This window comes from Crocodylus siamensis, chromosome 9 (genome assembly GCF_052110815.1).
Source record: "Crocodylus siamensis isolate JL-2025a chromosome 9, ASM5211081v1, whole genome shotgun sequence".
Taxonomy (NCBI): Eukaryota; Metazoa; Chordata; order Crocodylia; family Crocodylidae; genus Crocodylus; species Crocodylus siamensis.
The window spans coordinates 54,756,279-54,772,569 of record NC_143403.1 but is presented as its reverse complement, the minus strand read 5'-3'; the positions used below and the strand labels follow the sequence as shown (position 1 = coordinate 54,772,569).

Sequence of the window (16,291 nt, the reverse complement as noted above, 5' to 3'; positions counted from 1 at the left end):
AGGCCATCTTTTTGTGTGTCAGAATTACTTTTAGGCCCTCTGGCCTGCAGCTAGCTAGCTTCACTTTACCTAGTTTAAGCCATCTCTTACTAGGAGTTAGGAGTTGTCTGTGTGTTTCTGTTGCTAGGGCCTGTTTAGTCGGCGGAAAGAGGACCCTTCTTTACCCACACAGGTTCCTCTGCAGTACAATGAGCTGAAAGTGGCACTGGAGAAGGAGAAGGCTCGTTCCGCTGAGCTGGAGGAAGCTCTACAGAAAACACGCATTGAACTCAGATCTGCTCGAGAAGAAGGTAGGGGTTAACAGAAAAGTTGAATCTGGAGGAGAAAGACACTTTTGGCCTGAAAACATGGCTTAAATTTTGCGTCCCTGTAACACTGGAATATAGTAATTCCAACTTTGCCTGCTGTTTCGAAGATGCAGTAGGACTACACGTTTTCTGCAGGCTGTAACCCTTGAATGGTTATGCCGAACCGCTGCTGTGACTCAGCCTCGTATTGGGGAAAGTTAACAAGCTGTGTTTGTCTGTCTATAGCTGCTCATCGGAAAATAACAGACCACCCTCATCCATCCACACCAGCCACGGCTAGGCAGCAGATCATCATGTCTGCCATTGTCCGCTCACCAGAACATCAGCCCACTCCCATCAGCCTGCTAGCTCCACCCTCAAGTCGCAGAAAAGAGTCCTCCACACCAGAGGGTAAGCCTCCAAGATATTGTATAGTTTTCTTTTTCTATTCAGAATCTTTTTTTTTTTTCAAAACCACCTTTGCAGTCTTTTTTTCTCCTTTGTGCAGGTATACATCAAGGATTCTCCACCAGGGCATTACAAAATCTTTTCAGAGGTGCTGTGGGGTGCCACTCAATGTTAGCATTGTTAGATGGACATACATTCCAAACATGATTCACAAGAGAAATCCAAAGATTTCAAATAGGAATTGCAGTGTTAAAAAATTCTGACCTGTTGTGGTCTTTCTGAATTGTTGCAACAGAAGAATTTTTCTATTATTTTCCTGTAATCAGAAAAATGACTGAAAACTAGGAGCTGGCACTTTCTAAGGGTACCTTGAGCCTAGAAAGTTCAGAACCACTGGTAGACATGGTGACAAGTATTGTGAGCTTTAGGGGGCAGGCTTGGAAACAATTATAAAGAGTCCTGGTCTGTGTGACAGGACAGGTCTTTCTTAAATCTCACTGTAGGTGATGAATTTTACTAACAATTCCTACCTTAATAAATATTTTAATTGTCACTTTTGCCTACATTCTTTAGTCTAAAAATCTCTGAATCAAAGTTCAGTATTACTTATTTAACTAGCAGGTGTACTCTTGATTTTGTGTTAAATTGATTTGTTTCTAAACATACCTAGTTTCTGTTAGAGGATCCATGAAACAGCATACCTGGATTCCAAACAAAAAGTATTCCTATTCCCTTGTTGCTGTTAGTATGGCTTGCTCAATCAAAGAAATTGAATAGGAGACAATGAAACTAGCTGGAGACAGTGTTGTAAAATCCACAGCGTAATGTACTTAAAAGTGTTTTTGCTATTTTTTATTATAAAATTCCAAGATGGAAGGACAGTTTTTATTTTGCTTGTTTAGTCTGTTTTTTCACCCCTTCCTTGTCACTAGTGGACAGTATACCTTTAAGTCTCTGCAAAGATTGACAATAAAAAATGTGACCAAATCCATTTCACTCTTCTGGTTGTTCAACAGTGTCACTTCAAAATCACAGTGCTTTATGTAAAATACAGATTCATACAATATGTGTACTTCCCTGTGTCACTAAGAAGCAGTATTTAGTCTAATAATACTGTGTTTGTTCTTTTAGAGTACACTTTACTCACAGTGTACAAGTGTACACTAGAGTACACTTTATTTTCTGTAAACTTTTACTTTCTGTAGAGTTTTATGGATGTTTCCTCAATGGTTTTTCATAGACATTTGGGCTGGAAGGGACCCTGGAGGATCATCGAGTCCAGCCCCCCACCCCAGGGGCAGGAAGTCAGCAGGGATCATAGGATCCCTGCAAGATAAGCATCCAAATGTGTTTTGAAGGCGTTCAAAGTGGGTGCTTGAACTGCCTCAGGTGGCAGTCCGTTCCAAACCTTGGGGGCTTGGACTGTGAAGAAGTTCTTTCTTATGTCCAGCCTGAACCAGTCACAGTAGAGTTTGTGACCATTCAATCTTGTCATCCCTTGGGGGGCTCTGGTGAACAGTCATTCCCCCAGATCCTGATGAGTACCCTGATAAGCGTATAGGTGGCCACCAGATCACCCCTGAGCCTGCACTTTTCCAGGCTGAATAGCCCCATTGCTTTCAGCCTCTCATCATAAGGTCTGTTTTCCTGAACTCTGATCATGTGCGTGGCTCTCCTCTGCACCCTCTCAAGCTTGTCCACATCCTTTTTGAATTGCGGAGCCCAAAATTGGACGCAGTACTCCAGTTGTGGCCTCACCAAGGCCGAGTACAACGGGAGAATGACGTCCCGGGATCTGCTTGAGAAGCATCTGTGGATGCAAGCTTTACTAGCTGCAGCATCACACTGAAGGCTTATGTTCATCTTGTGGTCAACCATGACTCCTAAGTCCCTTTCATCTGTAGAGCTAACCAGTGTAGCACTACGGAGCCTATATTCATGGTGCAGGTTTTTCCTCCCAAGGTGGAGAACCTTGTGTTTTTCAGTGTTGAATACCATCAGGTTCTTGTCTGCCCACTTCCTGAGCCTGTCAAGATCTGCCTGGATCACCCTCTTGTCCTCAGGTGTGGATGCTTTACCCCAGAGTTTGGTGTTGTCGGCGAACTTGGGCAGTCTGCTTCTGATACCAATGCCCACATCATTGATGTAGATGTTAAACAGTATAGACCCTAGGACAGAGCCTTGTGGGACCCCACTTGTCACAACACATCAAGACGATTGGCTCCCAACGACCACCACCCTCTGGGTCCTACCGCAGAGCCAGTTCCCCAGCCAATGGATTGTGGTGACGTCAAGGCCACAGTTAGCCAGTTTAACCAAGAGGTGATTGTGGGATACCAGATTGAAGGCTTTTTTAAAGTCGAGGTATATGACGTTGATCTTTTCCCCTTTGTCCAGGTGATAAGTCACTTGGTCATAAAAGGAAATGAGATTGGTCAAGCAAGACCTACCTGCAACAAACCCATGCTGGGTATCCCTCAGATATTGCCTTCAGCTAGTCTGTTAAGGATGGTCTCCTTGATAATCTTTTCCAAGACTTTCCCCAGGATAGAGGTCAGGCTGATGGGCCTGTAGTTTGCTGGATCTACTTTACTCCCTTTCTTGAAGATATGGACCACATTGGCCTTCTTCCAGTCATCGGGCATTTCACCAGAGCGCCAAGAACTCTCAAAGATCCATGCCAGGGCCAGAGCTATGATGCTCGCCAGCTCCCTGAGAACCCTTGGGTGTAACCCATCAGGGCCGGCTGACTTGAAGGTATCCGGCCTGTCGAGGTGTTCCTTCATGAAGTCAGCTTCGATGGAGGGGAAGGAATCTCCCTCACCCGGGCCTCTCTGGCCCATAGTGGGCAGGACCGTCCTATGGGGCTGATGGAAAACTGACACAAAGTACCCATTTAGCAAGTTAGCTTTTTCCTGGGCATCAGTTGTCAGTTGCCCCATCTCATTTAGCAGGGGTCCAATGTTGCCCTTGCTTTTCCTCCAGCTCCCCACATATCTAAAAAAGCACTTTTTATTTTCCTTGATATTTGTAGCTAGCTGGAGTTCCGTCACAGCCTTGGCTTTCCTGATTTGCTCTCTGCAAGTCCAGACTAATGCAGAGTATTCTTCCTTGGTGGTGGTTCCAGTCCTCCATCCTTTATAGGTCCGCCAGTTCCTTGAGAGCCAAGGGTGCTGCTGTGCCCTCCTGCTGCCTTTCCTTTGAGACGAGATGGAATTTGCTTGCACATCCAGGATTGCTCCCTTGAGAAGCATCCACGTGTCCTGAACTCCCCTCTCCATTTGGTTGTGGCATTTTAGGGCCTCTCTGATGAGCCTCCTTAGCTTGTCAAAGTCAGCTTTCCTGAAGTCGAGGACTTCCATACAACTGACTGACTCGCCAGCTTTACAGCAGATGGTGAAGGTGATCAGTTCATGATCACTGTCATCCAGCTTCCCTTCGATTGTTAGGTTGTCAGTTAGGTCATCCCCGGTTGCCAGTATGAGGTCGAGCAGTGCTTTACCTCTTGTCGGCCCATAGACTTCCTGCATCAGATAGAGATCGTCCACACATGAGAGAAAGCTCTGTGACTGCTTGAATTTGGCCGAGTGCTCCTCCCACGAGATGTCTGGGTAGTTAGTCTCCCATGACAACCATACACCGGGATTGTGCGGCCTCAGCCAATTCCCTGGTGAACTCCTGGTTGAGGTCTTGACTCTGGGTAGTGGGTCTGTAGTAGACCCCCACCATTGTATCCCCTGCGCCATGTTCCCCATGGATTTTAACCCAGAGGGTCTCAAGTCATCCACCATGGGTGCCAGTGTTGGCTTGCAGGGAAAGTAGCTTTCCTTGACATAGAAAGCTATGCCCCCACCCCTTTTGTCCACTTAATCCCTCCTGTACAGGATATAACCATCTATAACTGTGGTCCAGTCATGGGTAGAGTCCCACCAGGTCTCTGTTATCCCAATGATGTTGTCATTATTTGTATTTAGGAGGAGAACAAGTTCCTCCTGTTTATTCCCCAGGCTCCTGGCATTTGTGTATAGACACGCAAGTGTCCCCTTAGGGGCTCTTGCCTTGCTTACATTTTGTTCCAGGGCTGGGGCTAGGGTGGGATCTCTTATGTGCCATGGCCTGCTGGCTTTGCAAGGGCCACTCGGTGGGCCAGCAGCGGCAGTAGTTTCCCATCCCCCAGCAGGCTTAGTTTAAAGCCCAGTGGAGCAGGTCAGCCAGTCTAGCTGAGAAGAGCCCCCTCCCCAACGGAGAGAGGTGGAGGCCGTCCCTTCCCAACAGCTCGCTGCCTCTCAAGGTTAATGTATCTTTACTTGTCTAAGCTAGAACATAATTCAGCTGAGCAGAAATTCTCCAACAGCATTCATAATAAAGTGCAAAGATTATTAAGCTTGAAGTGTGCCTAAAAGGTGTAAGCAGTAGGTAATGTGAGAAGCAGATTACTTACTGAGAAGCCTACTTTTGAAAAAATGGTAGAACTGAATGTTGAGGGGGCTACGCTCACTTGTAGATGAAAAGGAACCTGTAGTGATAGTACCAGAATATCTCCAAGTGAATTGTTGGCAGTAGAGTTGGAATCCAGAAATTCTGGATCTGATACTGTGAGCTTTTACTGTGAGCTAAGAGACGATTTCGTTCTGTCAAAAGGCTTTAGCAGGCTCATAAGCCTCTACAGTCCAGTCTCTAAAGGTGAACTGGGTACCACTCCATGTTGTGTAGACACAACTTACATAGGTGCAAAGGAGAGAGATATTCAATCAGTGGTAAAGGATGTGCCAAGGGAAGATGTTCAATGGGGAAAGGACTTTTCACAAGGGGTAAGATTGTCTTACCGGCAATCAGAAGTGTACGACTTGTGTCCTGGAAGGAACTAAAAGGTGCTCATGGTTAGCATTGATAGTGGAGGAAAATCTCTGTCAGGAGTGTGAAGTTGATAGAAAGTCTGCTTGGCATCGAGTGCCTGTGGAATGACAGATGCTTTGGTGAAAGGTTTATTTTTTGGGAGTGCCATAAAAAGCTTAGTCTAACACATTATAAAAATAGATGCAAAGTACACACCTGAAACTAAGCTTAATTGATTGGAATAATCACACGGCATGAATATCTAAGCCATTTCATTGATCCCAGTCAGTTCTTGATTAAAACATTCTGTAGAGGGTGTATATGGAGGCTAATGACTCTGTCATTTTTTGCTGCCTTAGCCAAGATCAGAATACTCCACTCAAAGTGCTGAAACCATACTGAAAAGCCGTTTTTACCCCTCACGTTTTCTTCTCTTCTAGAATTCAGTCGGCGTTTGAAAGAACGAATGCATCACAATATTCCTCACCGCTTCAATGTGGGGCTAAATATGAGGGCAACAAAATGTGCAGTATGTCTGGATACTGTGCACTTTGGACGTCAAGCATCAAAATGCCTTGGTAAGAGCAGAGCCTATGCATGAATAGAGGGTGACTGGATGATAGAATGGAGGTTAATGTTTAAGCCTTCCAGAATAGATTCCATGGTTCTTTCTCATCAACACGAGTTAGCTTTTCTTTTCCAGCATCATTTACTGGGTTCCAATGAAAAAGACCTTTTGGAAAGGCCGGCTACTGATTCTCTCCCTTTATTAACTCCTCGTTATTTTTTGCATATTGTTATGGTATGAACAGCTAGAAATTGGCACAGGACAAGAGCACCTCACCAAAGAAAGTATATTTCCTGCAGGACCAGCCCTGCTTGTCAACTGGAGAAATCACTCAAGTTTTTTTTTAATTCCATGGGAGCATTTGATAGCAGTTCACACCAACAGAGACTACTTTTCCAGTTCTGTTTCTCCCTGCAGATGAAAGTTGACAAGGTTCACTTACGGAAATGTTGAGGTTAGCTCATCAATACTCCATGTTTGAAAACATCAGATGGCTAGAGTGAAGAGGGAATGCTTGCAGAAGGGGTTGTCTTTGTGGCTGACTAGAAATTGAGTGGACTGAGCCTGTGTGTTTGTATGCGTGTGTGGGTGTGAGTGTGCACGTGCGTGCACATGTATATGTATGCTTTAAAAGCTTTTTCTCTTTATCAGAATGCCAGGTGATGTGTCACCCAAAGTGCTCAACCTGCTTGCCAGCCACATGTGGATTGCCTGCAGAATATGCCACACACTTCTCTGAAGCCTTCTGCCGAGATAAAATGAACTCTCCAGGGCTGCAGCTGAAGGAGCCGGGAAGCAGTTTACGTCTGGAAGGATGGATGAAGGTTCCAAGGTACAAACAGGAGTCTGTGTGCTAGAGCAAGGGCTGGTGCATATGGTGTTGTTTCATAAACTATCTCAGGTCTTATGAGTCAACTACTATGAACTCTTTTTGCCATGTCAGTCTTGTGTTATTAACAAAACTTATCTTCCTAGGGTTATTCACCACTCAACAATCCTGGTAGAAATTCTGATGTGGTTTTGTGCTTGCTGTTTTCAGGAATAATAAGCGTGGGCAGCAGGGCTGGGACAGAAAATACATTGTCCTGGAAGGAACCAAAGTGCTTATTTATGATGCAGAGGCAAGAGAAGGTAATTTCCCTCTTCTAGCAAACTGGGCTTTTGTCTTTCGATACCGCTTGCTGGACTAAGAGGCCTAAAGGCTATATTAGCATTAGCTGTTGCTGAATTTATTTACACTGAACTGTCTGTTTAGATAGAATTGTTTTGCTTCCCGCAATATTTTATTAATCTTACATTGTTACAATGTTGGAAATATTATTGTCCTCCAGTTGTGTGGAGACCATATTGCTCAGTTCTGTTCTCCAGCTTTCCATTATTGTCTCACTGCTTGCTTCTGTGTTTGTCTTGTTTTCATTTTTAATTCAAGTCTTTTCTACTTCCCTCCAAAGCTGGACAGAGGCCTGTGGAAGAGTTTGAGCTGTGCCTTCCTGATGGAGATGTAACTGTTCATGGTGCTGTAGGAGCTACTGAACTTACAAATACTGCAAAGACAGGTAAGTGCAGGTGAGATCAAAAGGATTTCATGTGATGGATAAAAGTGGCTTGGCATCAATCTTCGTTTAAGTGTGGGGGAACAGAATTAATTCTGTAGCCAACCTTTAAACTGATAATAAATCTTTCTCAAGTTACCTCTGTTGAAATTAAATATGACTTATGAATAGGTCAGCCATCATACATTACATCTACAAAGCTCATTGCTTCAATTCTGATGGTTGAACTGTGAACAAGAGACTGTTTAAATAGAAGTAAATTTTAGTAGCTTATAACATTGTTATAAAGTGATTTAAAACGTAGTTTGTGTTTCAACATGCTAGAATGTTCAGCTAGGCTGTACTAATAAAGAAGCCCACTTCTGATAGTATAAGTTGCAGCAGTAAACATTGACATAGTGTCTGGTGACACATCTTCTCTGACAATGCTGAAGATGCTAATTGAAGTTCAATGACATTCTGAATACTAATCCAAATCTTGTTCTCTCTTTGCAACTCCTCAGATGTGCCATATGTACTAAAATTGGAGTCGCATCCACACACCACATGCTGGCCTGGTAGAACCCTCTACCTACTAGCACCCAGTTTCCCTGATAAGCAGCGGTGGGTGACAGCGTTGGAGTCAATAGTGGCAGGAGGGAGGGTTTCTAGGGAAAAAGCTGAGGCTGATGCTGTAAGTACAGAGAGATCATTCTAATCCTAAAATATTCTGGAAGGCAACAGAGTTTTAACGTTTTCTCTCTCAGTGTTTGACATACAGAGGTTGAAATGAACTTCTTGTTATTTCTACCAAAGATTGTATAGTAGGAGTGCTATAAGCCACAGTTTGCTACGAGATTGGTGGTTCATGTCATGCTGTAATTCAAGGGCATAGAGGCTATTATATTTGGGTTCCAGTGTCAGACTTACTTGCTCTTAAACTTCCCCTGGTTTAAAGTAGACTGCAGTACTGTTTCTTTCCTTGACTGCTCTGGCACATTTCCTGAGCCCAGTCACTGTTGTTTTTTCATGGAAATGGGACTGGGTGACGAAGCTGCCATAGACTCTAGTGGTTTAATGACCCTCCATTGTGCCTGATTTGGGAGCCATGTGACAGTGCTGTCAACAGGTGGTGGATTCCACATAACTTGAAGCATTCATGATGCTTCAATTTAGTAACATTACCTGAATTCATAGGCTGTGCATAGGTTCCCTCATAAACACATCAGGTCTTTGTAGGGGTATCAGTGTCACTATGATAAGTAGGTTAATGAATCTTCTAACCTTGGTATTACCAGTAGGTTGGTGTGACTATCCTAGAAGTATCTTCCTTCTGCATGGGTTCAAATATTGCAGTCTTGCTTCTTGACTTATACAGGTGCTGTGCCTCATAATGTGGCAACTTTGCTTGAATTGTACATAGCTTTGCAGATGGGTTCCTGCAGCTTTAGCACTAAAGTCTGGTAGCAAAAGAGCTTTTTCCATAGCCATTAATGCTGAGCAGCTTTGCTTCAGTTCTGATCGAAATACTTTATTTAGTGGGAACTATAACCAGAGCAGCACAAGGGTAGGAGCAATGTTTGTTTAAAAGTTACGGGACATCATTTATGCAGTAGCTCTGCTAGCTCCAGGGTTAAAGAACGTGCCAGGGCAATTTTTGCTAGCATGGTGTTGTTTAAATGTTTGATTTGTCTTTGTCTAATCTATGTTGTTTTGTTCTGATCACTTGAAAGAAACTGCTTGGAAACTCTCTATTGAAGCTAGAGGGGGAAGACCGCCTGGATATAAATTGCACAATGCCCTTCAGTGACCAGGTAATGACATCACTGCATATTGCTCAACTGAATATCATACATCTGGCATGAATGGAGTATGTAATGACAAAGTTCTTAATAAGAACATGTTTGGTTTCATGCGTGGTGGGTGGATTCCTTTTGCCATTAGCTGATGTGCACAAATCTTGGAACATTCTTTGTTTCCTTTCATGCCATGTTGACTGAATTTTTGTATTTATAGGTAGTACTAGTGGGTGCAGAGGAAGGTTTGTATGCCCTGAATGTATTGAAAAATTCCTTAACACACATCCCAGGAGTTGGTGCTGTCTTTCAAATCCATCTCATCAAGGACCTGGATAAGCTACTCATGATAGCAGGTATAATGCCAGATATAATAGCAGGTATAATGCCTTTTGACCTTTGCAGAAACCCTTTGAGAGGTACTCAGATTGTGATGGTTAAGGGGCCCTGCCACAAAAGACCTGCTTTTCTTGAGTTCCTCTATTACAGGCTTTTTGGGGTCATTTACTACATATGCCAATGAGTTGCTTCTTTTTAAACTTTTTATTCAAGCAACTATAGTAATAAAGTTGAATTTATTACGTCTTTACAATGGAATGAATTTCTTGCCTCTTGCATAATTTCTGGACCACCACAGCTACAGCATCACTCTTATACTACCATTTAGAAAGTAAATAATATATAACAGTTCTTAATTAGCAATAGAATCATAGAAAATTAGGGTTTGAAGGAACCTCAGGAGGTCGTCTAGTCCAACCCCTTTCTCAAAGCAGGACCATGTACAACTATATTATCCCAGCCAGGGCTTTGTCTAGCCACATCTTATAAACCTCCAAGGATGGAGACACTGCAACCTCTCTGGATACCCTGTTCTAGTGCTCTACCCGCCTCGAGAGAGTTTTTCCTCGTATCTAACCTAAATTTCCTTTGCTGCAATTCAAACCATTGCTTCTTGTTCTATCATCTGCTAGGGGTGGGCAGTTATTTTGGGCAGAGGGTTGCTTACTGAGTTTGGCAAACCATTGAGGGCTGCATGACAGGCAGACGGGCAGATAAATATTAATTTTCTAAATATTTTAGGGGCCCCGCGGGCTGGATAGAATGGCCAGGTGGGCTGCATTTTGCCCACCCTGGTCCAGCTGCATCCTCTTTGTGTAGCCACCATTCAGGTAGTTGGAGGCTGCTATTAAATCCCCCCATCCCTCCCCTCAGTCTTTCTTCTCCAAACTAAATAAGCTCAGTTTCCTCAGCCTCTCCTCAGAAGTCATATGCCCTAGCCCCTGAACCATTTCCATTGCCCTCCATTGGACTCTCCAGGTTTTCCACATCCTTTCTGTAATGGCGGGGTGGGGTGCAAAACTGAACACAGTACTCCAGATGTAGCCTCACTGGTGCTGAATAGAGGGAAATAATCACTTCCCTTGACCTACTGGCAATACTTACTAATGCAGCCCAGTATGCCATTAGCCATCTTCACACCAAGAGCACACTGCTGGTTCATATTCAGCTTATTGTCCACTGTAACTCCCGCATACTCTGTGCAGAGCTGCCGCTTAGCCATTTGGTCCCCAACCTGTACTGGTGAACAGGATTGTTCCATTCTAAGTGCATTACTTTGCACTTGTCCTAACTGAATTTTATGAGATTTCTTTTGGTCCAATCCTCCAATTTGTCTAGGTTTTTCTGAATCCTAGCCCTACCCTCCAGCATATCCACTACTACCCCCAGCTGGGTGTCATCTGCAAACTTGTTGAGGGTGCACTCTATGCCATCATCCAGACTGGTGATGAAGACGTTGAACAAAACCAGCCCCAGGACCAACCCCTGGGGCACTCACTTGATACCGGCTGCAAACTAGACATCGAGCCATTGATTACCAGGGATCCTGATTTTCTGATTTTAAAAAAATCCCCAATTTTCAGGTTAAAAAAAGTAACCCCAAATACATTTTTCTGTGATTAAAATGAAACACTGCTTGGTGGGAGATAAGAGCTGCTCCCAGGGCAGCTGAAGCATGGAGTAAAGTGCAGCATGCAGCAGTAGTTGCCTGCACCCCGCATACCAACTGGGGAGACATGTGTCCCCTGGGCCTCCACTTATTCCACCACATAGCCTGGCCAGGGACCCACTCACCCGAGCCCCAGCTCCTGCCTGTGTCCTGCTCTCTCCCTCACCACTGAGACCTCGATCTTCCCCCTTGCCCAAGGCCCTTTCCCTTCCCCCTGCCCTTCCCCCACAGATTTATCTGCTGGGTGGGGAGGAGTGTGCCTATGCTGATCTTATAAGAGTAAATTTACCTTGCATATAATGAATTTTGGGTATAAAAAGGGTCATCGCATAAGAGTGAATTTGCATATACAGCACCTGCATAAAGCGAGGGAAACCTGTATTCAGTAGACTTGCTAATGTATTAGTAATCAGTTGCTAATGTCCTCTGTGTGAAAGGCAGTGATATCTCTCTCTCTTACATCTGAGGAACTGGGCAACAGGTCAGAAAACTGGGTTACTGAAACTAAGTTTTGTAACTCAGATGTAGCACCTAGGTAAGTGTCTGGTTTATCAGAGGTGCTGATCCTACACATTTTTCATTTGAAGTCAGTCCATAAATGTACTGTTGTTGCTTCCCAGTTTCTTCTTCTTATCTTGCAGGAGACCTGGGTGGATATGGGGAAGGATACCATTCTTGGCTAGGAGCTGACTGGGTTCAGATAGTTCCAGTCCTTACTGTTCTTTCCGGCACTCCTGTAGTGCATCAGGAGGAGGCAGTGGAACAACAGAAGCAGCTTACTGCTCTTCTGCGATGCAGTATGGGATGCTTCTGAGCAGCTATAGCAGAGAAGAAATAGCTTTTGTTTGGAGTGATCCCAATTTAGATCCCAATTGGAGCTCACAGTTTAGATGCTCAGGGGGCCACAGCGGAAATGGGGATGGTTTGTTAGGTCCTTGAATGTCACCTTGCACCAACAGGACTGAGATAAACACTTCAGTTAAAAAATTGTAGGGCTGGTCAGGGAGCACATTTCAATTTTTAATCAGCTACCAATTTATTTTCTCTTGATGCAGACATCTTCAAGAGCTCATAATACCTGCCCATGTAACGTAACTAGGGTTATTTTCATCTTCTGCTTATAAAAAAAAAAGCAGGAAAAAATGGTACCAATATGTCTCCCTGGCTACATGTCTACTGGACAGAACATTCTGCCTGTGAAAATGTTGAGCTGTAGAGCCTGCCTTTGGCTTGGAGATCTAGTAGTAATCACATTATAATGACTGAAACTTCTGTGTAAGGGATTAACAAAAAAAAGTATGGATACCTTGGAGATGACTCTTGCTGTACACTATGCTCTGGCCTTTTAAAAAACATTTCTTGTTTGTAGGAAAGAAATGTAAACTCCTCTTGCACTTTTAACAAGTATATTATGGAATTATTTTTTTACACATAGCATTCTGTGGTTGTTACCTGAGTTCCCATAATGAGAAGCTACTGGTTGTATAAGAGAATAGGGTCTTGCAGAAAAAAGAATGAGATTCTTTTTTTGCTCAACTACATAGTATTGACAAAATGTAACCATTTTTGTTCTCAGGAGAAGAGAGAGCTCTTTGTCTTATTGATGTAAAGAAAGTAAAGCAGTCTCTAGCCCAGTCTCACCTCCCGGCCCAGCCTGATATCTCACCAAACATCTTTGAGGCTGTCAAAGGGTGTCACCTTTTTGCTGCTGGCAAGGTAAGATATAGTTCCTTAATGCCCTGCACTGTATTTCAGCCTCTCCATATGATGCTCCCACGCACAATGAGATATGGAAGAAATATGCAAGTCAACAACTTTATCCTCTGTCATAATTTGAGTCCAGGTTCTGTGTTCCTGTCTTAATTATTTTTCTCCAAGCTAAGAGAGGAAGAGAATAGAGTGGGGACAGGATTTGAAGAAAGAACCGCAAATATAAACAGGCAACTAAGTGACATTATACGATGTCCTGTTACATAATAAGGACGTGAGATAAACACAGCATAACTATAGATAATTGATTTCCATTTTTAGACTCTTATGATTAATGAAGTCCTGTTTTCATTCTTGAACAGTGTAGTTCTTTCCAAGGTAGACAGTTTATTCATGCAGTTGTACCATTTCCTAGTGTCCAGCATGTGTGCCAATTTCCAGTTTCAATGTGGAATTTTGGCCACTACAAAAATTTCTTAGCAGAAACTGTCTATGCAGATGACTCAGGTCCTTGGGAAAGCTGAACATCATTCAGTTTAACGCATTGTTCAAGATACAAATTCAAGGGGTTAATCTACTCATGTTGGATCTAGTTGTAACTTGTTTGGATTCATTATCTCTCTTAATGAAAACTCCTTTCTATTAAAAGCTTGCAGTTCTTTTAATACATTTGCCTTAGATACACAAAAAATCATAGAAGCAGTTTAGATACTTTCTCTCCTTTGAGAATGTAAAGAGCCTTTTTACTAATCTGCAGTTATTCTTTGCTATCCTATTACGAATATACCTGCCGATCTTCACAAATCACTCTTTAGTGAGAGGTAAACTGCACTCTCTCATGTATTCAGAATGTTTTCCATAGCTTTGGAATGACACAGTATTTCTAATCTTCCCTACAGATTGAGAATGGACTCTGCATTTGTGCAGCCATGCCCAACAAAGTGGTCATTCTGCGCTATAACGAGAGCCTAAGCAAGTTCTGCATTAGGAAGGTAGGTCTGGTTTCTCTGTTAGTAGTGTATTCACAACAGTCCCATGTAAGGCTCCACTCTGCTTTAGCAGCTAAAGCCTATAGAATCTGTATGGACTGTGCTTGCCAACTAAACTTGTGGGAAGCTTTTACTTTGTCCTAGCTAAAATCAGAACAGATAGGAATTTCCTATAACAAGAGTTAGCAAATGGGGAAGGAAGCAGAACATGTGGGCATATCTAAACTTGGCCTTGTCCATCTCCCCAAAGCATTGCTTTCCTCATAAACATTTGGGAATGTTCCCTGGCCCTCTTAGTTGACTTCTGTGCAATCAGGAGGAATTGCTTTTAACCATCTTTCCTTAAAAATGTTAACGGAGCAACTCACTTGAAGAAGCAACAAATACTCTGAACTATACTTTATGCAATGAAAACACCTATGTACCAAAGGTTAAAATAACTTACTGTATCTCTCGTCACCTATACTAGCCCTGATGTATGTATTTGGTTCCTCTCAGCCAACAATGTGAGACAGTTAGACAGATTTCTTTGTGTATTTGTCAATGCAGATCCCATTATTAATGTGTATGCACTTCATGTGCACAAGACCTGAATTTTTTTAGTACTTGTGTCCAAGAAGGTTGTGTGTGTTCCCTGGGCTACCTTGCCTCCCATGTAAGAAGGGTATAAAAGGGCATAGCAGTCATAATTCTTCCTCTTACTGCCTCTTACAATCTTAGAGTCAGTGACAATGAGACAAACCTACAAGTATCTATTGTGGTATTTTGTTCAGAGATCCTAAGTGGATGTTTTCCAGCCAGTGTTTCTGAAGAAATTTTATTTCCTCACACTCATCTACAGGACTTTCTTTAATGGATTGGAAATCACCTTTGGGGGCAGAATCCAAACCTCAGGATTTAAACCCTATCTGTCCTATGACAGAATAATCCCTAAAAGGGACAGCTATAGTCAGAATCTCCTCTAGTTAAAAGAGAGCTCCATCCTGGATTGGTGTTCTGTGTGAAAATCCTTTCCCTGCTGGACCCACAAGGCTAGGGTGGCTGAGTTTGTTACATCTTTTAGAGCAGTCCTACCACATAATTTTGGGTCCACAGATGATGTCTATGAGGAGAGGGAGGCTGAGCAGCCCAGTATCAGCTAGCATTTAGACTGTCATACTATGGGATTGAGCAATGGAAAGAAGGCAAAACCTGTGATGTTGACATTACTTCCCTCAAAGGCAGTGAACTCCTCAGTGAGTAAGGTCTTGGTGCTGATGACTCCAGCACCAGTACCAGCTTCCTTGCTGCCAGTACCTCTATCAACTCAGAAGCAGGATACCAAACTCCATAAGAAATGCATGATTCACAATGGAGCCTGTTCATTACTAGTACATGTTCAAACTCTCCACAGCACCAAAGGTCTCCACAAGTGTGGATTTGTAGCAGGGATGCTTCTCAGTAGGAGGGACATCCACTTATGCTTATCTAAATGGTGTTAAAGGCAGATTTCTAAAAGGAGATGACAGCAACCCTTTCCCTGCTCTCTTGCTAGCTCTCTTGGTGAACTAGGGAAAATGCCCCTTAAGCTATTACAGAGATAGAGGTCATAGGAACCTTGTTTGATTCCAGGAACTGCAGACATTTCTGTCAATGCAATTACTACTGCTCAGGTTAGAATCAAACCCAGCCACAGTGGTAGGGACATGGCTGGGACTCCTACATCACAGGTTCATATAAAAACATATGACACCCATGTATCTGTGACTGCTCCAGCATATTAAAAACATAATATGACTCTGTGACTGCTCCAGCTCTGACTTGGGCAAGTCTATTCCACAATGAAACACCAGATAAGTGAGGTAATAAAGTAAGATTTGGTTAATCAATTGCCTAGCTTAACTCATTTCTATGTTTGTGTAGTTGGTATACTGAATCTTCATCATTATCATACTGATTTATATACACAATACTTGGCTAATGGATCATCTGCTAAAGTGTAGTCATTTATAAATGTCTATGCTTACTAAATTACAGTGGAAATTTGCTTCTGATAATTAGTCATCTTTAAAAGTACTGACCTATCTTTTCCATAGCACCTGTCAAGCCAGCTGATAGTTTGCGAAGCAATGGATACTCTTCAGCCTTTCTTGGCTCAGCAAGATATAGATGATTAAT

At 43.0% G+C, this 16,291-nt stretch overlaps 1 protein-coding gene across 10 annotated transcripts in view; it reads left to right on the top strand.

The window, feature by feature from the left end:
• Positions 1-16,291, top strand: part of CIT (citron rho-interacting serine/threonine kinase) — a 110,534-nt gene that overhangs the window by 76,939 nt on the left and 17,304 nt on the right. For 6 of the 10 annotated variants that reach the window (XM_090063161.1, XM_090063159.1, XM_090063164.1 and 3 more), the window contains 11 exons: positions 128-290; positions 534-698; positions 5,972-6,109; positions 6,751-6,931; positions 7,139-7,230; positions 7,551-7,655; positions 8,156-8,325; positions 9,365-9,445; positions 9,648-9,783; positions 13,012-13,151; positions 14,045-14,137. In XM_090063161.1, coding sequence (XP_089919287.1) covers positions 128-290; positions 534-698; positions 5,972-6,109; positions 6,751-6,931; positions 7,139-7,230; positions 7,551-7,655; positions 8,156-8,325; positions 9,365-9,445; positions 9,648-9,783; positions 13,012-13,151; positions 14,045-14,137 — 1,464 coding nt within the window. The remainder of the gene's footprint in view (positions 1-127; positions 291-533; positions 699-5,971; positions 6,110-6,750; positions 6,932-7,138; positions 7,231-7,550; positions 7,656-8,155; positions 8,326-9,364; positions 9,446-9,647; positions 9,784-13,011; positions 13,152-14,044; positions 14,138-16,291) is intronic. The other 4 variants (XM_090063167.1, XM_090063163.1, XM_090063165.1 and 1 more) reach the window with 1 other exon arrangement.